The 25215-nt window shown below is 51.1% G+C and overlaps 1 protein-coding gene and 1 long non-coding RNA gene across 2 annotated transcripts in view; both read right to left on the bottom strand.

The window, feature by feature from the left end:
* LOC142558416 (calcium-activated chloride channel regulator 1-like) overlaps window positions 1-2559 on the bottom strand; it is a 114999-nt gene extending 112440 nt beyond the window's left edge. The window contains exons 1-2 of the mRNA XM_075670552.1: window positions 2300-2559; window positions 1637-1826 (exon numbers count right to left, since the gene is read on the bottom strand). Coding sequence (XP_075526667.1) covers window positions 1637-1826; window positions 2300-2559 — 450 coding nt within the window. The remainder of the gene's footprint in view (window positions 1-1636; window positions 1827-2299) is intronic.
* A 1739-nt stretch (window positions 2560-4298) lies between these two features.
* The window catches only part of LOC142558076 (uncharacterized), a 55069-nt gene continuing 34152 nt past the window's right edge, over window positions 4299-25215 (bottom strand). Inside the window, exon 3 of the long non-coding RNA XR_012822947.1 lies at window positions 4299-4451. This is a non-coding gene — a long non-coding RNA (uncharacterized LOC142558076). The remainder of the gene's footprint in view (window positions 4452-25215) is intronic.

Raw genomic sequence — 25215 nt, 5'->3', positions numbered from 1 at the left:
CAAGCGGCGATAATCGACGCAGAAGGGCAGAGTTACATCCATATTCTTCAACAATACCACAGGAGACGCCCACTGGCTTTTCGAAAGCTACATGATGTCACGCACCATTTCGTTGAATTGTTGCATTATAGCTTCTCATTCTCTCGACGACACGCGGCATCTTCTCTAGTGGAGTGGTCGATTAGATTCTTAGGTTATTATGCGATGCTTTGCAAGGGGCGTTTGCCGAGTCTGATGGCGAGGAAAAGCAGTCATTTTATTGTCGGAGAATACTTTCCAGCTATTGTGGCTTACGTCACGGGGAGGCTTGGATTTATTTCGAAGACTGTTTCGGCAACTATGGTCGTCGAGGTGGATGTGGCAGAATTGGAGAGGAGAAACGCATTGCTGTTTTCCACAATTTCCTCGAGGTATACGATCGCGTTTCCTTTTTGACGAGCTCGAACTCCTGGCTGGAGTTGGTCAGCATCACTTTCGCTTTTCCTCCATACAGTCAGGTGATCCCTCTTGCGCCACAAATTTCATGATCGAGCAGTAGACGATGAACGCTCTCTATGGCACCTTCTAGGGTTTGCGGATGTTTTGGTGGCAACGGAAATGAGAATGCTGGAGCGAGGTGGGATGCTCACTTGATCTTCGAGCACATTGAAGGTATGGCGACTACGAGATCTCTCCAGCGGTATCGCTTCAACTTCGGACAGCATCATCGACGTCGACTTCAGGTTGATGATTGCGCCATGCGTGCATGCTGAGAATAATGTTTCGTGAACACTGTTGGAGGATAACGAAGGTGGCAAGAACCGTAATTCTTGCCATGCAGATTCCATTCGGCCTTATTAGGTGTCCTCCATAGGCAGAATTTGAGGGCCTTCCCATGCAGTCTTGACTTTCTTCAGCTTGGCGGCGAATAATCCATTGAGGAAGGAATGGTTGGCTCCATTGTCTAGAAGCCCGATGACTTCGTGGTCGTCGAGAAGCACGTCGAGGTCACTGGTTCTTTATCTTGCGTTACAGTTAGGTCTTGGCGCTCAATCACGGCTGCGTCGAATTGACCTGTCACTGGAACGTCGCGCCATCAGATCTTTCTTGTCGGCGTTTTTTTTTTTGCTTCTAGGCTTCGTCGGGATGGCTGCATGTCGTTGATGTGTCGTCAAGATACTCTTTTGGGCGTCTTCGTTGTCGGCGGGGGATCTCCGTCAGTTCGACGAACCGGAACCGCACCTCTATCAGATCCTACTTTTAGTTTTCTGGGTATGGGCTGACGGACCGGCCCCAGGCTCCGCCATTGTATGGTTGGCGCTTCAGCGACAGGTAGCGGCCTGGTTACGCCAAATGATATCGTCGTCGAGGGCTCCACTGAGTGGCGGCGAGGTAGTCGGCGATATCGCGCAGGCGTTCACCTTGCTGCGGGCGCAGATGGTTGACAGAGAACCCTCGTAGTACCATTTCATGGTATGGGTACACGCAGTAGACATGACCCGTTTCTCGGCAGTGATAGCAGAGCGGACGGTGGATGTGAACGACGGAATTACGATGCTGTGGGGCCCTGGCGCGGGCACGGAGGGGAACTATGGAGGCGAGCCACGGCGGTGTTTGTGATCGTTTCTGGCTGGGATCGCGGCGATGGCGGTAGCACCTGAGGAACTCCAAGTGATCGCTGTAGTTGCTTGTAGAGCATGTCAGAGACCGAGGCCGCCTGAGGTTGCGATGAAGGCAAGATCTTGCGCAGTTCTTCGCACACAATGGCCCTGGTGGTCTTTTGGAGCTCGTAGGAGCCCAGTCCTTGGATGGCGCACTGCTGCGTGTGCACTTGGTGGTAATATTGCCTAGTGCGCATTTGCAGAGGTGCAAAAATGATCGATTAAATTATGGTGTTTTACGTGCCAATACCACGATGTGATTGTGAGGCACGCCGCAGAGGGGGACTGTCGTTCTTCGGCGGGTTGCGGATTAGTCCGGCAAAAAGTTCTTCCTTGATGTCCCGCATCAAGGAGCGATCTTTCTTCTCCTCCGACACTAAAAGACGGCACTCTCTTCCATGAAATTCGTGATAGCCTCATTGGGCAGCTGCACTCGGATTTGTAGTAGAGCTTCGGCTCGCCCTTTGCGCACGACGCTTCTGAATGTCTGGAGGAAGCCGCTGCGCAACAGGTCCTACGTTGTTAACGTGGTGTCTCGATTCTCAAACCACGTCCTGGCGAACCACGTCCTCGCGAACCACGTCCAATGCGAAATAGACATGTCGCATTGCTCTTCCAGGTGTTTCTTCCAGGTGTTAAACGTAGTGACCTTCTCATACGTCTCCAGCAAGCTTTCTGGGTCCTCAAATCTTGATCCGCGGAACGTTGACGGTTCCCTGGGAAGCTGCAGCAGGATGTATGTTGGCGATGCTGGCGCTTCTAATGTAGCTGCTGTCGTGACCGGGCACTTCCTGGTATTTTCAGGTAGCAGTCCGTATACTGGTAGAAGTCCTTGCTGCCTACGGCTAGCTGGGCGGTCTTCGAGGACGTTGCACTTGTCCTCAGGTGTCGGGTTTGTATCGCGGCTTTGCGGGGGCATTCGGTACATGAACGCACTAGCACCTTCACCAGGTGTCACGCGGTAGTGACTACCAAAAAACGCAGCGGCGAGACTGTCAATAGCTTGACTAACTTCTTATTCGGCGAACCTGTGCCCACAAAAGCAAGTTACACCCAAAGTTCAAGGATAGCGACCAGCACAGTCAACGATCGTTGAAAATCTGAACTGCCGGTCAAGAGCGTCGGCTCTTCTGCAGGAATCGTCGGAATTTCCCGAGAAATTGCCGGCACCCAATTATCTTTTAGAAAGTACCAGAAAATTCGCGTCACGCAAGCAACCAGATTACACAAGCTTCGGTGACCACAGACAACGCATAGAACCAACGATAACGTTTCAGCAAGTTATAATTATTTAGGTGGGTCTTGCTCTGAGCGATAAGTTTAAGTTCTTAGTGGGTGAAATGCAGTCCCCGAGAAACGGATTGCTTAAGTATACGTGTCAATATTGTTATCACTGTTGGATTATTTTCACCGCCATTACTTCATTGCCAATGATATTGGAATTACCTTAATTTTCTGTTTTCATTGCCTTTGCGCTATCCTTGCCCAACCTGAACTGTTCAGTTGTATCGACTTTTACTTGCAACGCAAAACCACCAGGCCGTTATACCTTTCCATGTTCCCGCCTGTCATAGTCAATGCTCAGCTGTCCACACAATACAATATAGTTATGCGGCCAGTTTGCTTGAACTACGCATTGTTTCTTGCGAGCTTGGCGCTTTTGCAGTATGGTTCATTATATTATTCGTCATTTTCTCCCCGATTTTCTATTGAACATAGATATTTTGTTGTCGGTGTATTTGTACATACTTAATTTGTTTAGTCATGCACACTATGTCCAGTTGTTCTGTCCTTTTCCTCTTCTTTTCATATTAAAAAAAACATTTTACCTAACGTGTGCGCTAACATTCAAGCATCAGGTTTGGTCGTGGGTAAGGTATAATAATTACTGATTGACTGATCATTTTATTTAGCATATTTATTATATCAACACAGTGAGACGATAGCATTTTCCAGAACCGGTATAACAGCTTTAAGCAGGGCTTCTATGGAAGTTCTGCTTCGTGCTCATCATTAGTGGAAGAATATATGTGAAACACGTTACACTGCAATCGGGTTTTTGCATTTTAATGTATACTTGAAAACGCTAGTCCAGTGAATAATTGCAGTATACAAAGTAAAGCGTCGGAGATGGTTCCAACGCCTTCCAACGCAAGTGCTCTTTGACATTCTGCGGATTTCTTTTAGTTTCTATAAACTTCAATAAATATTCATTTGAAAAGCGAATAAATATAAATGATAGCTTTTATTGAATTTGCACAGCGCAATACGATGTCGTTCAGGTTGTCACAAAACATAGTCCCGAAATATTGCCCATTTTCACATCGTTTATTCATGTACTGAGCTGGAACGAATTTGCATTTCAGGCACATAGCCTTTTTCTTCGCAATGTTACTTCAATATTCTGAGACTCGTTCAACTGCTAAGGTTAAAGAAGCATAATTTTGAGGGGACCATTTCACCACGCGATCCACTGGTAGCAAAATAAAAACTAAGCAGTGCAAAGAAAAATTCTGATCTCATAAAATAAGTTTAAAAGACTTCTTTCACAATACCGCATTCTCTGCAGGCACTCAAATGCATAATGAATCTGTGGTAGACATGAACGACATGCGTACGAGAAGAGGCCCATATTACAGAAATACTTGCATTATGGAGATAAGGCATAAACATAATGGACGAATCGACAGGGTTGTCAGTTCCTTGGAAGAGCACCACTTGGCAGTGGTCGGTAAGCTGGCAGTTTTCCCGGATCTTGCATGTTCCTTCAACACTAAATAAAATTTTGCCTGAGCACGAGTTCAAGGTGACCTGAAACAGTGCAACACAAAAAGGAAAGAAGTAGTAAAAAGAAAACAAACACATTCTGAAAGTTTGCATATATTATCCACACATATATATATATATATATATATATATATATTGAAAATATGCATTTTGTCCTTTTGCCATCTTGAATCCAAGCGTCGGCATGATTCCTTGAACTGTATGTTTGCATGTATGTACTTGTATGATCCCACCCTGCTAAGATCTTGTACAAGATCGGAGTATCTATAAATAAATAAATAAATAAATAAAAATATATCTAAGCAATGTGAACTTGCCTTTGTCCTCTAAGCTTCACTCTGAGACAGAACAAAACACCTCAAATCCGCTTATGAGACATGCTTGTGTAAAACAGAGAGAATGTGATAACAGCGCGCTTTCACCAGAACAATGCGAAAGCCAAGTTTTCAGCAAGCGACTCGACAGAAGTAAGCGCGAGCCGCAGTCTCAAGTTCGAGACCCAAATAGTTTTACTTCAGAGGAAAAATTCGTAAAATTGGGTTTTGCTGGCTTATTGGTATAACAACATAAAACAGTAAGCAGCCCAAGAACGGGACTTCGCAAAGAAACTTATGACGCAGTAGCCATTTTCACCTAAGAACACATTGCAAAGAAAAAAAAAACAATAACGTCAGTCTGGACCAGTTTGAGCGCACGCGGTACAGAAAAGGTTGAGGAGGGTGAGTAATCTTGTGAATTTGGAAGCAATTCGTCAGAGTTGAATATGCATATTGTCACGCAGTAGTGACGGTTAATCGCAGCGCCCAATGTCTGAATGACGAAACTAACTTTTATTGGGCGAACTTCTGCCCACAAAAACAGGCTACACTCAAAGCACAGCGATAGGGGCGAACACGGCCGGCGATCCTAGGAATTTGATCTGCCGGTCAAACGCGTCGGCTTTTATACATGAACCATCGAAGGTTCCAGAGTAATCACTGGCGCCCGCGTGTCTTCCAGAAAGTTCTAAACAATTCTCGTCGCACATGCACTGAGATTATTCAAGCTTCGGTAACAAAATACAACAGATAGAACCATCGATAACATTCGAGAAACCTCCGATACTTTCGGGCTCGCCTCGTGCTGAGCGAAAACATTTGTTAGACGGTGAAAAGCGGTCACCTGGAAAAGATAAACAAGTACACATGTCGAAGCCCACTCTCCAGAAGCACTTCCATAACAGGAGAGCGAAAAACAAAAGATACCTATTAAACAAAAGTAAGAAAATCAAAAACAAAAGTTGAAAGTAACAAAGTCAACCCCCCCCCCCCAAGAAAAAAAGAAAGTCCGAAGCTCAGCTATGTAAATTCCCAAGGTACGTTAGCACTGGTAGAACGGCCTAATTCGCACAATATGGACTATTGCAGGTCCGGAGCGGCGCCCCTGTGATTGCGCAATTTCACCTTGCACGACCTCACAGTCGAGTGCGCCTATGCGTTGGATGATCATGTACAGTCCGAAACAGCGGCGTAAAACCTTCTCGCTAAGACCTCGTCGGCGTATTGGGGTCCAAACCCAAACATGGTCGCCGGGCTAGTACTCGACGTAGCGTCTTCGAAGGTTGTATTGTCGACTATCGGTCATCTGCTGATTCTTGATCTACAGGCGAGCGAGCGGTCGAGCCTCTTCGGCGTGCTGGAGATAAGTGGCGACATCAAGATTCTCTTCATCGGTGACATGCGGCAGCATGGCGTCCAGAGCCATTATCGGGTTCCTGCCGTAAACGAGCTTGAACGGAGGGATCTGTGTTGTTCCTTGCACCACCGTGCTGTAAGTAAACGTTACGTATGGCAGAACGGCATCCTAGGTCTTGTGTTCGACGTCGACGTACATTGCTAGCAGGTCGGCGAGGGTTTTATTCAGGTGCTCCTCAAGATCATTCATCTGAGTTCGGTAGGCAGTTGTTGGCCTGTCTGGCAATACTGCAGAATGGCTCGGGTAAGCGCCGCTGTAAAGGCCCTTCCTCTGTCGATGATGATGACTCCTGGAGCGCCATGTCGCAGCAGGATGTTCTCGACGAAGAATTTCGCCATTTCAGCTGCGCTACCTTTCGGCAGAACTTTCGTTTCAGCGAAGCGAGTCAGGTTGTCCATCGCCCCGACGATCCACTTATTTCCGGATGTTGACTTTGGAAAGGGTCCCAACAATGGTTTGATGGCCTCTAGTACTGTCGCAAACCGCCTAAGGTGATTGTCGGAATTAGCGGCGAAGACGACGACGTCGTCCAAGTAAACAACACAGGTCTGCCACTACAATCCTGCTGAAACCGTGTCCATCAACGCCTTGGTACGTCGCAGGTGCCGATCAGAGTCCAAATGGTATAACCTTGAATATAAAGAGGCCGTCTAGCGTGATGAAGGTGGTCTTTTTGCGATCTCTCTCGCCGACTTCTATTCGCTAGTAGTCAGACTTGTCATCCATCGAAGGGAACTATTTAGCGTTGCAGAGTCGAGGCAGTGCGTGTCATAAGTAAGAGCCATGCAGCGAAAAAAGAAACGAAGAGGACCGTGCCTGCGGATCCGTCCGAACGGAACGAGCCCTCAAGGTTCTGTCCCGAGCTGTGATCGGGAGAGAAGCGGCGCTGAGCTGGCATTATCGACGTTGCTCTGGACCAAGAACGTTGGAGCATCAGCATTGCACTGGCTACGGGAGCCATGGAGGTTCGGTCAAGCCCATGACGCTGGCGATCCAGGCTGTGGCCGTCAACCTCGGCGACGTTCGAGCGAGGCTCCTTGGACCTGCTGCAACCTCTCACAGCAGTGCCGCGCATTCAAAGAAGGATCCCCTTTCAGAGGCGGACCAGCATGTACGATAGTCACCGGGGCGTCTCGTCAGCACACGAAGAAGTAGCGGCGGAACCCAGCGCTAGGCCTAGGCAGCGAGGCTGTGGTGCCACGTCACCGACAGGGTTCGGGACACCGGCATGAAAAGATGGACAGGTGGACTGGCCGACATCAAGGCAGCTACGCCTACCGCGTCGGCGATGGGGAAGATCTGACTGGCATCGGACTCAGAGGACACAGGTGACAAGATGCTGCAAGGACGCTCCTTTCTGGTCGTGCGCAGCCATAGGTTAGGGTTGCCTCACTTTCGCCTAGGAACCGCTAAGGAATAACGTAGGCGAGGATAAGGACATATTTAAGATATAAAAGTGTGGAGTTTTCTTTTGGCCAATTGAGTTTTTAGTTTGGATAAATTAAGATCTGTTTGCAGTGTTGCCCTGCGTCTCCATCTCTCCTAACATTCGCACGGCCCGTAGATCAGGGACATGAGACACAAATTGGCGAGCCTGCCAGGATAGAATCCGTACTAGGATACGTCCCAGGATTCTATTTTGGCCTATCACTGATCTTGATCAGGAATCCGACTCCTAGTTCTCGTCTCTCCGCTAAGCCCCGGTAGTACAGGACGTGCCCGCTTTTTTTAGCATTGTATATGCTTCTTTTGTCCTCCTAACTTCACTCATCCCTATTATATCCCATTTACTGCCCCCTAATTCCTCCAATAGCACTGCTAGACTCGCCTTAATACATAACATTCTAGCGTTAAACGTTGCCTGGTTCATATTCCAATGGCGGCCTGTCCGGAGCCAGTGATTCATAGCACCTTCTGCTGCGTCGCAGGTCTGACCGCCGCCGGGGTCAGTTGCTTCGCAGCTGCGGGGGACTGAGGGCCGGGGTTTAATTACTGTGTTCATATAGGAGGTTGTGGCCAAGTACTGCAAAAGGGTGGCCAATCCTGCTCTGGTGAGGGAGTGCGTTACCGGTTCTGGTCACCGCGATCAGGCTACACTCCAGGCCTGTTTATGCAATTTTATCAACACGCGGATTTTTTTTTAATCGGGTGGAAAATTGCCGGCACCGGGATTCGAACCACGGACCTCGTGCACGCGAGGCGCGTGTTCTACCGCTACGCCACCGCTGCACCTGCAGTGCAGCTGTGGCGTACAACTCTGTGCCCTCGATGGGGCCACAGAGTTCTACACGCGCAGTGCGAGTTGCGGCGTGCATACGTGTCCACGCGCGAGAAGAGAGCGCGCGGCGCTGGCGACTTTCCTTGATTGCTTGTAGATGTGGGAGAGGGCCGCATTGAAGTTGACGCGGCAGTCGATCTGCAGGCCGAGGTAATGGACGCTCTTGCGCCACGGGAGAGGGCAACGGCGCAGAGTCAGTGGTGGCGTTTGGGAACGTGCTCGCGTTCCTCGTGGGTGTACCAGTAGTGCCTTTGTTTTGGTCGCCGACAGCTGGAAGCCGATGCTTCCCATGTACTGGTCCACCGCGTCAATTGCAGTCTGGACGGATGCACGCACCTGATAGCCGACTTCAGTAGGGCCAGTCACAAAGAGGCCGATGTCGTCAGTGTAGATGGCCACCCGTACTTCGTGCGGCATCGCTTTTGGGATGTAGTCCAGAAGTCGCGCGAGGGCAAGATTAAACAAAAAGGGGCTCAAAACACTGCCGTGTGGAACACCAGAAAACCCACTGCGCGGCCGGCTGAGCGCACCTCCAACCCGCACCCGAAGCGTGCAATCAGACAAGAAGGCTCCTACGTAGCCGAGTAGCCGGTCGGTGATGCCGAGCTCGTGCAGCACACTGACGATCGTAGAATGCGGCAACCTATAGAAGGCGTCCTGTACATCAAGAAGGACGAGGTAGCCGGCCTCGCGACGGCCCGCCGCCTGCTCCAAAGTAGCGACAACCTCGGACAGGGCGTTAGTCCTTGCGCGTAGCCGGCGGAAGCCGCTCTGCAAGGGAGCGAATGCGTCGAGTGCCGCCGCAATCCACTCCAGACGACGAAGTGCCATGGCTTCGAGTGTCTTACCGGTGACAGACGTGAGTGAAACCGGCCGGTAGGAGCTCACGCTGCTTCGCGGTTTGCCACTCGTGAGGAGAGGTACCACGGTTGCTTCTTTCCACTCGGCAGGGACGACCCCGGTGCGCCAGACGCGGTTGTACACCTCCAACAGCGATGGGAGCTGCTCGTTGTCGATGTTTCGCAGCGTCTGGTAGGTGATTCCATCCGCGCCCGGCGCAGAACGTCGCCTCCGAGCGTTGAGCACGATGCGAAGCTCGCTCAAGGTGAAGTCCTCCGTGCACAGCGCCTTCACCTGCTGCTGAATTCCGTTCGTCGGGAAGTAGCGCAGCGGCGCGAGGAGAGCGGCTTTGTTGTGCTCAGGAAGCTCGGGACGCTCGAAAACTGGACCATCCGGCGGAAGCAACGGTGGCGGCAGTGCAAAGGCAGCGGCGAACGCGTCCGCGAGCTGCGCTGCGCTCAAGCCCTGGGCGACCACGACGGAAAGCGCAGGACAACGAGGGACCTATGGTCAAAGGAGAGCGCCGAGAATGCGCCACGGGCGCGATCTGTTGAGCGTATCGTCGAGCGACACACACAAACTGTTCCAGCTCTGATTGCGCCGCTACCTGGCATAACGGCGGCAAGCCGCATCAAGGCGATTGTAGAGAGTCCAATCCTCTTTCCTGTCACTCTTGATGGCTCGATGTTCAGCGCGGCGCCGGACAGCTCGAAGGTTAAGCAGCTTGATGTCGGGCACCGGCGTTCCCGCAGGCGCAGAACAGCATCTCGTGGCGGCGTCGACACAACGTGTCACGTGAATCAGGAAATCTGTGTTCACAGTACGGGGCGTGGCACAGAGTTTCCTAAACTGTGTCCAGTCGGTGACACGGTAGGAGCGCCGCGGTCCATGGGCTGCAGCGTGCGGCTCGAGGGAGATCGGGTAATGATCGGAGCCCTGAGTGTCGGGGCTGCGTCGCCACTCGTAGTGGCAACCCTCGCTCACAAGCGACAAGTCGATGGCGCTCTTCCGCGCGCCCCGGCGCACGAATGTGGGACTGCCGGTGTTGAGAAGTAGGAGGCCCGCAGAAAGGATGGATTTCAGCAAGTCCCTACCTCGCGGCTCGGTGTGCGGGCACCCCCATGTTGTGTGGTGACTGTTGAAGTTACCCAATACCACACAATCAACCCCGATGCGAGCGACAAGCGCAACCACGAACGAACTGTCCCACCGACGCAAGGGCCGAACATAAACACTGGCGACACAGGTGTCGGCACCCCCAACACGCACAGTCACGGCCACGCATTCGATGCCACTGGTCACGATGTCTGTGACATTTACGTCGGCTTGCGCGAGACATGCGCGAACATACAGAGATGCGCGGGACCGTCCAGGCGAATGGAGTGGGTCACAGCAATGAGTCTTTTTGCAGGTCTGCGACTGGCATTCGGTGGCACTGTGATAGGCCACAAATCCGGGGAGGTTAAACTCGCCGGGACGCGCGTAAGTTTCTTGTAGCGCGAGCACGTCGTATTCGTGTAGTGAGAAGTGCTCGGCGAGTTGTGCGTGGCGGCAGCGCATGGAGCGGACATTCCACTGGAGGATGCGCGGCCGACGTTTTGGAGATCGCCTATCCATGCTGGGGTAGGGCTTGCTGGGCTGCAAGGGCCGCGACGCACATTTGCCGAGTGGTGTCGTCCATCGCTGCTGTCTCTATGAGAACGCGCAGTGCTGCTGCGAGGGCCGCAATAACTGCATCCTTTGCATCGGAGGTGGCGGAGGTAGTAGGCTGTTGAGTCTGCGCTTGCCCCGCCGGCTGGGCGCCGCGACCGCTGAGCGCGTCCCTGAATGACAACCCAGGTTGCACGACCGCTGTTACGTTTCGCCTACGACGCGCGGTAAAGCCGGCGCGGATGCAACGGACGCCGGGGCTTCGTTCAAAGCGGCAGACATTTTGGCCCGTTCGGCGCCGCCGCTACGCCTCCCCGCCAAGCGCGTCCAGGCATGTTCCGATGCCACGTGTCTTCATGTGCGTGTGTGAGTGTATGTGCATATTGGTGCCCACGCTTGTCGAAGCGCGGTAGCCGGGGAGAGGAGCTCCCAACAACTGTGAAGCGAGGGGGACTGACAGGCGCCGACACGACGTGTGAGCCACCTTCTCCTCCCCATTGTGCCCGAACGGCGCCGGCACGACGGCTGCGCCACCTTATCCCATTGTGCCCGAGCGGCACCGTCACGTGCTCGTCTATAGAGGGGTTCCTTCTTGCCCTCAACTGCGAGAGTATAAAAGCAGCTGCCCCCGGACGCCAAAAGAGGGCTCCGATTTCTTCTGTTGAGTAAAGTGCACTCCCGTCTCTCTACTTCGGTCAACCTGACCGCCAACTCTTTGCGATGTTAGAATAAACAAGTTGTTTTGTTGTTACCAGTCGACTCATGCTTTGCCGGGACCTTCGGATGCTTCCAGTTGTGCCCCAGGCCGCCAGGCCAACGCTACCCTTGGGGCTTGCGACCCAGGTGCAACAACGGGCGTCAGCGCCGAGTTCCCAACAACTCGCGCCAGCGGTGCGATTACAACAACTGTCTGCCAGCGGTGAGATCGCGACAACGGAGGCCAGCAGCGAAGAGATGCAGTTGACTGTATGCTGAGCAGCTCAACGACCATCCGGGAGCAGTGCAACGAGCCCCGTGTGATGACTGGTTGCCTGCAGCGGAACGACTGCGCTGAATTCTTGGCTGCGAGGTTTGGTGAGTGCGGGACTTTCTTCTTCTGAGCTTTGCCAGGCTTTTGTTAGTGTCAGAAACGGAGCTGGTAATTGTGGTTGTCGTTGCTGCCGGGTTAGTTTGCGGCAAGACAATATTAGGCAGTAGAGAAAGCAGCATTCAGAGCAGCCATGGATTTGAAGTCGTTGCGCAAACCGAAATTGCTGGAGCTTGCAAGAGAGTTGGGTCTGGATGTCTCGGACAAACTCAGAAAACCAGAACTGCTAAGGGCTATTCTTGAGTTAGAAGCTGAGGATGACGAGCTGTCGGAATGCCTTGAGACCACTGAGGAAAGGGAGACGGCAAAAAGACAGGAGCGCGAAATTAAAGAACAGAAAGAAAAAGAAGAGCGTGAACGTAAAGAACAGAAAGAGCGAGAGCAACAAGAGCGCGACCGTCAACACGCTTTGGAAATGAAGCGTCTCGAGATAGAGATGGAACGCGCTCGTAATGGAAGTCAGGCACACGGTGCAGGAGAACGCGTATTGTTCAAAATGACTGACCTGATGCGGCCGTTTAAGCTTGCAGAGGACATTGGTTTGTTCCTGGTTAACTTTGAGCGAACGTGCGAGAAGCAGGGGTTCTCTCGGGAAACGTGGCCACAGCGCTTGCTCACTTTGTTACCCGGCGAGGCGGCCGACGTAGTCGCTCGCTTGGATAGAGAGGAGGCAGAGGATTTCGACAAAGTGAAATCGAGTCTGCTAAAAAAGTACAGGCTGTCAGCGGAGGCGTTCCGTCGGAAGTTTCGGGAAAATGAGAAAGGCAAAAGTGAGTCATATACAGAGTTTGCGTACAGGCTTATGTCAAACATGCAGGAGTGGCTCAAAGAAGAGAAAGCGTTTGGTGACCACGAGAAAGTTCTGCAGTGTTTCGGGCTAGAACAGTTTTATACTCGGTTACCGGAGAACGTGCGGTACTGGGTCTTGGATAGGCCAGACGTTAGTACAGTGGCTAAAGCCGCCGAGCTAGCCGAGGAGTTTGTGACGCGTCGGGCTCGCGGAGCTAAGGACGGTCAAAAGGGTGAATTTGGCTCCAAGTTTGAGAGGCCAAAGTTCACACCCATGAGAGCCAAGGGGAACACACGTAGTGCGGATGCGAGTGAAAGCAGCGCGACCGAACCTAAGGAGACGGCGGCAGCCGAAGCCGAACGCAGAAAGCGGTTCGAGACGAGGCAAGCGCGCGTTTGTTATACGTGCCAGAAGCCGGGTCACTTTTCGGCGCAGTGTCCGGAAACAAAACCAAAAGTTGTGTTTTTGTCAATATGCAGCACTGACGAGAACATGAAGCTTCTCGAGCCTTACATGCGAGACCTCCTCGTGAACGGGAAAGAGTGCCGAGTGCTTCGCGATTCCGCAGCTACGATGGATGTAGTTCACCCGTCTTACGTAGAACCCGATATGTTCACGGGCGAGTGCGCATGGATCAAGCAAGCCGTGGAAGCTCATAGCGTGTGTCTGTCCGTAGCAAAAGTGCTTATTGAAGGACCTTTCGGAGCGCTTCGGAGTGTCTGCCCCCCCCCCAGTACCCGTACCTATTTTCGAACAGGTCCGATCACCTCCTGCGCGAGAAGGGGCTTTTGTTTGGTGAGGCTAGCGTTCAGGTCTTAACCAGATCGAAGGTTCGGGAGCTCGCTGCAAAGGCGGTAGTTGCGGGGCCGACGTTATCAAACAATGAAAAAGGGTCAGAGGCGCAGCAAGCTGATATTCAGAGCACGCCTGAACTGAATAAAATTGAGTCTGTAACGTTAAAGGCACCAGATACTGGAGAGGAAATTCCCGATGCGGGAAAGTTAGAAGAGCTATCTGCAGATTTGCTCATCGTGCCTACGTCAGACGGACTTAATAGGTTGCTAAAAGTCAGCCGGTCGGCTTTGATAGCCGAGCAAAAGAAGGATGGCAGCCTAGAAAACATACGCTGCATTGTCAAGGCAGGCATCGCCAAGAAAAATGCTCGCTTTGTGGAAAGAGGTGGGGTCCTGTACCGGAAGTATCTAGACCGCAGGGGAGTGGAGTTCGATCAGCTGATCGTGCCTCAATGCTATCGTGAGGATCTGTTGCGCTTGTCGCACGGGGGTTCGTGGTCCGGACACCTAGGAGTTAAGAAAACTATGGACCGTCTCTTGCAAGAGTACTATTGGCCAGGGTGTTTTCGGGACGCAGACCATTTCGTGAGGACATGTGACACCTGTCAGCGGGTGGGCAAACCAGGGGACAAATCGAGGGCGCCGTTGAGATTGGTACCTATCATTACGGAGCCTTTTAGACGGCTCGTTATTGATACAGTGGGACCTCTGCCGGTAACAGCCACGGGGTACAGACACATTTTGACTGTGATCTGCCCAGCGACAAAGTTCCCTGAAGCAGTGCCGCTTAAAGAACTCAGCTCAGTTGAGATAGTCAATGCACTACTGTCCATATTTGCGCGAGTTGGTTTTCCTGCGGAAATCCAATCAGATCAGGGCACAGTGTTTACTAGCGCTTTGACGACAACTTTTCTCGAAAGGTGTGGGGTAAAGCTGTTACACAGCTCAGTGTACCACCCACAGGCGAATTCCGTTGAGAAGCTCCACTCCGTCATGAAGCGCGTGTTGAGAGCATTGTGTTTTGAACATCAAACTGACTGGGAGCTGTGTCTGCCTGGGGTGATGTTTGCATTACGGACCGCGCCGCATGCAGCTACGGGGTTTTCGCCAGCTGAGCTGGTGTACGGTCGCTCGCTGCGATCTCCGCTTCGCATGCTTCGAGAATCGTGGGAAGGCAGGGGCGACGACCCAGTCGTGGTGGAGTACGTGCTTAAGCTCCTCGAACGCTTAAGAAGGGCACAGGAGTTGTCAGGCGAAGCAATGGCAAAGGCCCAGCAGAGGGCCAAGGTTTATTATGATCGGACCGCCAGGACCCGTCGTTTTGAGGTGGGCGATGAGGTCATGATATTGTGCACATCGCTAAACAACAAACTAGACGTGCAGTGGGAGGGCCCAGCACGAATTGTTCAGAAACTGTCGGACGTTAACTACGTGGTGAGTCTGCCAGGAAAGCGGAAAGCACAGCAAGTTTACCACTGTAATCTGCTCTAACCTTATAGACAAAGGGAAGCAGTAGTGAGCATGATGGTAAACGTTCCTGAAGAGCTTCCGGTCGAGTTTCCGGGACTAGGCTCAGTGACGAACAGGAAAGACACCGATCAGGTCATTAGTGACTTAGTCAGTGGAGCATCGCTGTCGCCTGAGCAGAAAACCGAACTACACCAGCTCTTACAAGAGTTTCAAGGTCTGTTCTCTGAGAGGCCTGGTAGGACTTCTGTACTTACTCATGATATAGAACTTACCTCCCCAGAGCCAGTACGATCCAAGGCGTATCGGGTGTCACCCCGCCAGAACGATATTATGGAGGCTGAGGTAAAGAAAATGCTACAGCTCGGTGTTATTGAGGCAGGTGATAGTGATTATACCTCCCCTTTGATTTTAGTTGAGGTACCGGGCAAGGAATCTCGTCCTTGCGTCGACTACCGCAGGCTTAATTCCATCACTAAGGATCAAATTTATCCGATCCCTAACATCGAGGAGAGCCTTGAGAAAGTTAGTAGCGCTCAGTTTATTTCCACCCTAGATCTTGTCAGGGGTTATTGGCAGGTTCCACTTACAGAAGAGGCTAGTAGGTATGCGGCGTTCATTTCACCAATGGGAACATTCCGTCCTAAAGTGTTGAGTTTTGGTTTGAAGAACGCGCCATACTGCTTTTCAAGCCTCATGGATAAAGTGTTGCGGGGACAGCAAGAATTCGCTTTACCGTATCTAGACGACGTAGCGATATTCTCCGCATCCTGGTCTGAGCATATGGCACACTTGCGGGCCGTGCTAACCCGCCTGCGCGAAGCGGGCTTGACAGTCAAGGCTCCTAAGTGCCAGTTAGCACAGGCCGAGGTTGTCTACCTCGGTCACGTGATTGGTCAGGGTCGTCGCCGCCCCTCTGAAATAAAGGTGGCCGCTGTGCGAGACTTCCCGCAACCACGCACGAAGACCGATATTCGGTCGTTTTTAGGTGTCGCCGGCTACTATCAGAGGTACATCCCCAGGTACTCTGATATCGCGGCTCCCCTGACAGGTGCTCTAAGAAAAACAGAGCCCCAAACAGTCGTATGGGATGAGACAAAGGAAAGAGCTTTTAGCGCCCTAAAGAGTGCCCTAACAAGCCAGCCTGTGCTACGATCGCCAGACTACACAAAAGGGTTCGTAGTTCAGTGCGATGCTAGTGAGCGAGGCATGGGCGTTGTACTGTGCCAACGGGAAAATGGAGAAGTAGAACACCCCGTCCTGTATGCTAGTCGTAAGCTGACCAGTCGTGAGCAGGCGTACAGCGCCACCGAGAAATAGTGTGCGTGTCTCGTGTGGGCCGTTCAGAAATTGTCATGCTATCTAGCCGGCTCGAGGTTTATCATTGAGACGGATCACTGCCCTCTCCAATGGCTGCAGACCATCTCTCCCAAAAATGGCCGCCTCCTGCGCTGGAGCCTCGCTTTGCAACAATATTCCTTTGAGGTGCGTTACAAAAAGGGGAGTCTCAACGGTAACTCCGATGGCTTAACTCGAAGCCCCTAACGTAGGAATCAGCCTCAAAATGGCTTGTTACTGATGTTTTTCTTCCTGAGGCAGGATTTTTAACATATTGCTTTTGTTTAGTGTTTCAAAGTGATGACATGCTTTCTAGTGCAATTTTCCAATTTGTGGACGCGTTCTGAGTGCTGCTAGACTACTGTAAGGAACTAGGCAGTGGTATAAAATGGGAAAGAGCCTGGCAGGGCTTAGTGAGGGTTGTGCCGTGCTTGCTGACTGAGCGGTTGAGTTTCAGCGTAGTTCTAACGCTTGCCGGGAACGAGAACAAAAATGTGAACTCTCTCGAAGTCACTTTGCAGTGTCCCGTGCGAACCTGAACGAGAGAACGAGGCCTTCTCTGTGCGCTGCGCTCAAGAAACGTCGAGGGACGCCCGACTTCGGTTATGAGCATCATCGAGCGACATCCCTCCGGACAGCGGATGCAGTCCCCTGACCATCGGGATCTCCTTCCCCCGGCGGGGCGGTCTGTTACGTTTCGCCTACGACGCGCGGTAAAGCCGGCGCGGATGCAACGGACGCCGGGGCTTCGTTTAAAGCGGCAGACATTTTGGCCCGTTCGGCGCCGCCGCTACGCCTCCCCGCCAAGCGCGTACAGGCATGTTCCGATGCCACGTGTCTTCATGTGCGTGTGTGCGTGTATGTGCATATTGGTGCCCACGCTTGTCGAAGCGCGGTAGCCGGGGAGAGGAGCTCCCAACAACTGTGAAGCGAGGGGGACTGACAGGCGCCGACACGACGTGTGAGCCACCTTCTCCTCCCCATTGTGCCCGAACGGCGCCGGCACGACGGCTGCGCCACCTTATCCCATTTTTCCCGAGCGGCACCGTCACGTGCTCGTCTATAGAGGGGTTCCTTCTTGCCCTCAACTGCGAGAGTATAAAAGCAGCTGCCCCCGGACGCCAAAAGAGGGCTCCGATTTCTTCTGTTGAGTAAAGTGCACTCCCGTCTCTCTACTTCGGTCAACCTGACCGCCAACTCTTTGCGATGTTAGAATAAACAAGTTGTTTTGTTGTTACCAGTCGACTCATGCTTTGCCGGGACCTTCGGATGCTTCCAGTTGTGCCCCAGGCCGCCAGGCCAACGCTACCCTTGGGGCTTGCGACCCAGCTGCAACAATGGGCGTCAGCGCCGAGTTCCCAACAACTCGCGCCAGCGGTGCGATTACAACACCGCGGAAGGGCGGGTTGCTGCTCCTTGCTTCCGTCGGATGGCGTCTGATGAGGCGCGAGCTTTAGCGATCGCCTGCTCCCCTGTCGTTTGCTGCCGTTCGGGCGGTGTCCGGGCGCGTTCTGCAGTGTTTCCGTTTGCTTACTCTCGTTACCTGTGCTTTTATACTTATGACGGTCGTCTCGAATATTTTTTGGTGACGCATTTATTAGCGAAAATTTATTAAAAGAGTCTACTTCCTAGATGACAATAGATTGCTCAAAGGTAACGCTACAGTACGAGCTGAAGGAGCCGAAACCAGCCCACTGCGGCTTTTTTTAGGTGCGGTTATACATATTGCGGCCGGTGCTCACGTTAATAATAAAAGCATAAATGCATAACATAGCAGATAAGAATCCAGTTAAGACATCATACCAGCCGTGATGAACAAGCATCTCAGAAACGCTGGCGATATATGACTTCTACAGCATTTACTTTGATTTTCGCCCGCTTAAATATGTTTGGTCACTACAAACAGTTCAAGGTATTATTTTCACAGTAGCGCTCTGCAGCAGCCCGAGGACTTATGATATAGTGGTTGTTCTTTTTTATTAAGTACAAGAGTCACATTGCTATTTAGGTTCTACCATCACCACTTCTTTAACCCTTTCTCACATTTAGGCCTTTCTTAACCGATATTAGGCGGCGGTAATTTCATGTAAAGCTAATTGAGGCTTACAGCTGTTTGCAACGTACATAAAGAAAGATACCAATATTTATTCCCTTTTCTGTGCTACACGTTCAACTCACTTATGTAATTTACTGGGGCTTGTTGCTTGAGGAACCAACATGACGCATCTGTCTAACAAACTGACACAAGCTGCTTGGTCCAAATTTGATTGCAATGTGTCTTTTCCGTCGCATGACAGCAGCCAGAATGAAACGGAAGCCTCATTTACTAGTAGTAAAGGGAAAATATTGAACATATCGTGAATGCGCGGTGGTCAAAAATCAAGAGAATTCATGTGAGGCCTGTGGCGTCTGATGAGGCGGGTACGCGAGGTCCTCTTTGGTGTACTCACGAAATGAATAGTTCTCAGTTTGTATACTCAAATAACGCACGTTCGAGACGTGGTGAGGCACAATGTGTTTGAATTTTGCTATTCTTGGCAGCCTATGCTGCGCTGTAGTGCCTCGAGCATAGCTAAGGCACTGCAATTGGCATTGTAAAAAAGCTGCACCAGGGTTTAAATTCGAAGTTGTAGGGAAATGATGGATTTCGCGAAAAAAAGCGTGCCTCACCATAACGACAGTCGGTTGCTTGCGTCGCTTGAGAGGTATGTCATATTGTCGATAAAGGCTACTCAGGGCAACTATGAAGGCCACTATGATAGACATACTTAGCGCCCGTTGATTAGCTCTTGATCTTAATTGCGAAACTTTTCTCTCAGGTGATCGCCGTTATAATATTCGTGAAGCAATTGGATGACCCACCGTCGTGTTAACCACCATGATCAATGCGCTTTCTGGGTGCCTGTTTTAGAGACTGGGGAAAGTATAGTAGCAAGCTTTTTCGTGCAAAACGCGCCTAGCTCTTCGTTTGACGCAATAATAAAGCGGCCTTATTTAACTAGAACAACTCGCAACAGTAATAAGAATAATGACGAAAGCTTCGCTGCGCAGGCCTTATCGCGGAATAATGTCGACACCAGATAAGATTTTTCTTCCATGTAAAAATGCAATATCCCTCATAGCTAAGTACTAAGGGAATGTTAAGTGTTTAGCTGAGCATCATACACAACATCGCGGGTTGAATTCGCAGATATTCTTTTTAGGCAAAATTTATCGACACAGCGTATATATGCATTGCAAAACTAGTAGACCCCTTCAACGCTACATAGCTTGCGTTATCTAAGCCCGAAATTTTCTCGAATTTCTCGACCAGAGTTAAAGCTTATGCCACCACGAGCACGTTTATATCATTATTGAAATGCACGCAGTCAAGTAAAAAACAGATTTTTTTTGTTTTTTGCGGGGGGAGTGGGGTGCTTGTGTTTCAGCATAAAACCAGAGAAGGACCACGGTAATCACGGACGCTGGTTAGGATACTGCTACCCATTTCTGTAGCTGGTTCTCTCGGCTGTGCCAAACGACATGGATATATTTTTTTTTGTTCAGTAGAGCAACAATATATAAACAAAGCCTACATGAATGCTCAGTGTAGTGTTTTCTCGTAGAAGCGCCGATGCCAGCTCTGACACGCCGCTCTTTCGAAAGTCCCATAACTTTCTGTTTGTTTGGAAAAAAGGCTAACGCAATCCACCTGACGAAATCAATATTTTAATATCAGGATGCGTGCCGATCGACACATCCAAGTAGTTACATCTTAAGAGAACTGTCGGTTAGTGTGGCTTGCGGGCATGGCAATAGCATGTATGTTAACAGGGTGTCGCATCGGTGTTGCAGATTTTATGTGTGGACACCGTAGAGACAAGAAGTAAATGCTTGCATAAAACCTTTGACATGAAATTAGAACTTTAGAGCCATTACTCCTTGTAAGAACTGTCTATTCTTGAAACATGTTGCCCTGTTCGTACCAATGGACTTGACCGGTGCTCTAGGTTAAACCTGCAGCAGAAGTGAATAGTACAGCTTTAACCACGCCTATTCTGCCAACAATGGCTGATAGCACTCTCGTGTACTATCCTTTGTGTAAAATCGCGCATTTAGAATATCGCATAAATCTATGTCCATCGCATTGTGTCTTTCCTGCATTCTCTCTCAGTTAATGTACTGCCATAAAGATGGACCATTACTACCAACGTGTCCATTACGATTCTTCTTGGCGTGCATTGGAGCTTCATAGACTTGATACTGTCGGGAACAGAGAGGTTGCAGCGGAGCGCCAGGACCAGAGGACCAGCGTAGCAAACTCTTAGAACGGACTAGCGCGTGCTGCACTTGTGCCGCGAGCACGCTCCGCCCAACTTCATTGTCGCCATCTTTTGCAGTGCCGACCTTTAGCGTCCGCACATATAGTGGCATCGGTGGGCGCTACTCGTCGCCCAAGTGGAGAAGGTGCTGTCTTGGTTCCATGCAGATCCGCGGATACACCGCCGACATCCCCGGGTAGTTTCGTGGAAGGCGTCAGGAGGGAGGCCGGTTTGGTGCTGTCTAATGAGACCGCCTCTTCGAGACCATACGATAGTATTCTAGAAGAGTTGATTGATGGGCTAGTTGGTTTTCCACAGCTGTACAAGTAGCTTAGCCCAATAAAAACCACAGATACAAGAAAGGTGGACAAAAACAAGCGCTACTGACAATTGTTTATTCGAAGGAAATAGTTGTGCATATATATCCTGTGGTCACGCATGCGCACACCGAGCAATAAAACCGGGTATATGTACATTAAAGGCGGTTGCGCAAGAAGTCCGATTAAGCATCGAGTATTGAGATATAAGGCTCACTTATACGCAGATATCTGTTCTTCTCGATAAAGAAGGTCTTGAGTGGAAGTCTAGAAGAGGCCCTACTGCACTTGCCCAGAATAGTAGTCTTAGAAAATCTAGCATCACGCGCACACGTGTTAACATGAATCACCATTTGTGCGCCCTTATCCTCCTTTTGTTTATTTTTTGCGCATGTTTTCTTGAATGGTCGTTCACGCAGCGCTTGGGTTAACCGATGTACAGCTGCCCATATTGGTGCAAGGAGATGGAATACACAACCCCGTTGGAGCCCTTAACAAAGCGCTTCAGTGCGGCAGCCCCGCCTGCTCTCACAGCTGACGAGAGCATAGCTTCGAAAGCATGTTGGCCACAAAAAAAATATGAAGCTCTCTGTGAAGTGCTCTAGAGAGGTTGTTTATGTCATCCCCTTGCACTATTGCGGGCAGCTGTACGTCAGACAAACCAGGAGTTGCGTGAACGACCGTGTAAAGGAACGTGCGCAAAAAAGTAAAAAGGAGGCTAAGAGAGCACATATGGTGGCTCATATTACCGCGGGTGGGTGTGGCGCTTGATTTTGTGAGACCACCTTTCTAAGCCGGAGTGGTAACACTTCTTTTAGACTTGTACTCGAGGCCTTCATCATCAAGAACAGAGATCGGCGTATAGGTAAGCCTTCTATCTAATTACTTGATGCTGAATGTGACTTCTTACGCAACCGCCTTTGATGCACATGTGCCCGGTTTGATTGCTCGGTATGCGCATGCGTAACAATAGGATATATGGGAAATTCTGTACTTGCGTTAAACAGTTGTCAGTAGCGCTTGTCTTTGCACACATTTCTTGAATCTGTGGTTTTTATAGCGCTAAGTTACGCGTTCAGCAATATGATGGTGGCAGTCTTCGGTGTCTTGCGGAGGACAAGGTACGGCCCATCGTAGAAGGGTAGAAGAGGTGCCTTTACAGCATTTCGTCTGAAAAACGAGGGTCGACGACACAAGGTCCGTATCCACAAAGATGGTCCTTAGAGGCGGTACAGGACGCAGTTGCTTAATGCAGTCCTGTAGGCATTAAAAGTACTGCAGCGGCTGGGAAGAGGGTTCAACCAACAAGTTTCTCGGAAGCCACAGAGGTGTATCATAGACGAGTTCGGCCGGAGAGCATCCAATTGAGGTCGGCATGAAGGACAGGGTGTAGGCCGAGAAGCGCCATATGTAGGTGGGCGACCCACTGCTCCAGATCCAGGCGCGCAGTGAGGGCAGCCTTGATCTGACGGTGGCGTCGTTCAACCAAACCACTGGCACCGGAGAATATGTAGTGGTATGGCAGTGTTTAGCGTTGAGGACGCGGTGAAGAGAACTGAAGACGCAATAGTCAAATTACCGGCCGCGATAAGTGGTCACGATGCTGGGGCAGCCGAACAGGAAAACCAATGCTGAAACGAAGGCTTGGCCATTGTTTCCGCAGTGATAATCAGAATGGGCACAGCTTCGGACCAACGGTTGAAGCGGTCAATCATTGTTAAAACATACCTGCAGTCATGACAGGGAGGAAGTGGCCTAGGCAAATGAAGATGGGCGTAGTCAAAACGACAGCCAGGTGGCAAAAGATACTTTGTGGGAGTCTTCGTGTGGTGGGTCACTTTGGCTGTCTGGCACGTGAGGCACGAACGTGCCCACTGGCGAACATCGTCCGTCGTTAATGCTTGGTCAGACGTAGCGCTTTGTAACGAGGCGCTACGTGACGGTTATGGCGAAAAGATTAGAACACCGCACGTTGGAAGGTAGCCGGAATGAAGGGTGAGCTGCAGCCGTTGACACGACACACCAGAGTGAGCCAGGTACAAACGGTTGATGAACGAGTTGCAGACAGAGAGAACAGAGATGATCACGCAGCGCTTGCAGGTCACGGTCGTCCATGTAGGCCCGAACTAGACGTTGCCAGTTGACTGTTGATGCGGGAGAGAACATCATTTGCTTAATTTTCGGTGCCTTTGATGGGCCGGATATCCGTAGTGAACTCAGATATATAGGTGAATTCACGAAGTCCACGTGCGACGTACTTAGAAGAGTTTGTACGGAAAACATAAACCACAGGTTTATGCCCCGTTGGAACATGAATTCATTGGCGTTCCTAGAGTGCCGGAAGTGCTGCATGGTGGAGTAGATAGTGAGCGGCTCAGTTGACGCCACTCGGAGCCTATTTGCTGCTGGGGAACAGCGCCAATGCCCACACTGGCAGCATCCACCATGATGCGAGTAGCCACATCAGTTCTCGGGTGTATGAGAAGCACCGAATCAGCGTCGGCTTGCTTACCAGCCCCGTAAACAGCTTCACATTCTGGAGACGAGGAAATCGCGGACGAGCAGCCCTTGGTCGTGCGAAGAAGGTCAGTCAATGGGAACAGCAGCTCAGCTCAGTCCGGAATAAAGCGTCGGGATCAATTCAGCAGGCCCAGGAACTCACGCAGATGACCTAGGGCAATGGGCGTCGGGAAGTGATGCATGACCTGGACGTGGGAAGGCAATGGACAAAATCCGAGAGCCGAGATGTGGTGACCCAGGAATACCAGCTCGGAAGACGTGGAGATGCATTTCTGGGGTTGAGAACCAACGCAAATTGTTGAAGGCGTTGAAAAAGCTACCGGAGGTGAAGTTCATGATTTTGTGGATTAGCACTCACGACGAGGATGTCGTCGGCCTACGCAAATACAGCCAGGAGTCCACGTACTACCTCAGCAAGGAGTATTTGAGACGTTTGAGCAGCGTTGCCTAGCACAAATGGCATACGCGCATACTCAAACAGGACAAAGGGTGCAGTAATGGTTGTTTCCGAAATATCGGCAGGCTTAACGGGGATTCGGTGACGGGCCTTCACAAGGTCCACTTTACTAAATATTTTGCATCCTTAGAAGTGGCTTGTGAAATCTTGGATGTGTGGAAGGCGATAGCTATCGTGGACCGTGTGAGCATTGAGCACCCGGTAGTCGCCAAATGGACGCCGGTCACCTGGTTCTTTCTTGGGCACCAGGTGGAGTGGGAGGCCTAACTACTGGATGAAGGGCGGATAATACTCATCTGGAGCATGCGCTCGAATTCCCGTTTAGCAATGACCAGGCGCTCACCGAAGAGGTAGTGCAGACGAGCTGCGATGGTTGGACCACCCATGACAATTTGGTGGGTTACGCTGAGCTTGGGTGGCTTATTTCAAGTGCAGGGCCTCGTCACCTCAGGAAAGTCATCGATGATGCCAGCGTACAGGCATGGTAGAATCAGCGTGCGTATGCCAGTGGGAGAGACAGCAGACAAGACTCCAGAGATGGAGAGTCCCCTTTTGCTGTCAATCAGGCGACGGAGGCGCATGCTGGCGTCGAGGCCGAAATGGGTTAAGAAGTCCGAGACGAGCATACGCTGATTGACGTCGGCTATGATGAAAACCCACCGGAACGTGCACCGCAGGCCAACGTTGAGAGTGAGGGACCATAGACCGTGCGTGGCGATAAAGTTTGCCGCGCAGAGCGTAGGACCACTTAGAAGGGCTGTCACGTTTGGTGGGCAGCAGCACGCGGACCTCGGCACCCGTGTCTACAAGGAAACGCAGGCCGGAAATACGATCCATGAGGATGAAAAGGGTGTCGGGTTGTAAGCCGAGGTCACATGCCGCCGTCAGTGATCTCACAGTGCATTTCCCGACCACTGGCATGGGGACTTGCACTGGCGGGCGCGGTACTGGAAAGTGCAAAGATACCAGCAAGTAGGGGAACTTTGACGACAGCATGAACAGGGACTCTTCAGAGAAGAGAGACAGCGGCTGGAACGTGAGGAGGAGCCGCACTGGTCATCACAGGACGCCAAAAGGGTGATGATGGAGACGGCGAACTGGTTGATCCGGGGCTCTAAGCGGGCCATGATAGATGATTCTGGTACTGAAGAGGGTGGCGACAAAAATAAAAGTCGCGCCGTGGACTCGAACAGCGGGCTCGACGAGACGGTCAAG

Source organism: Dermacentor variabilis, chromosome 9 (genome assembly GCF_050947875.1).
Source record: "Dermacentor variabilis isolate Ectoservices chromosome 9, ASM5094787v1, whole genome shotgun sequence".
Lineage (NCBI taxonomy): Eukaryota > Metazoa > Arthropoda > Arachnida > Ixodida > Ixodidae > Dermacentor > Dermacentor variabilis.
Note: the sequence above shows the minus strand (reverse complement) of the source record. Positions and strands in the feature narration are given on the sequence as shown.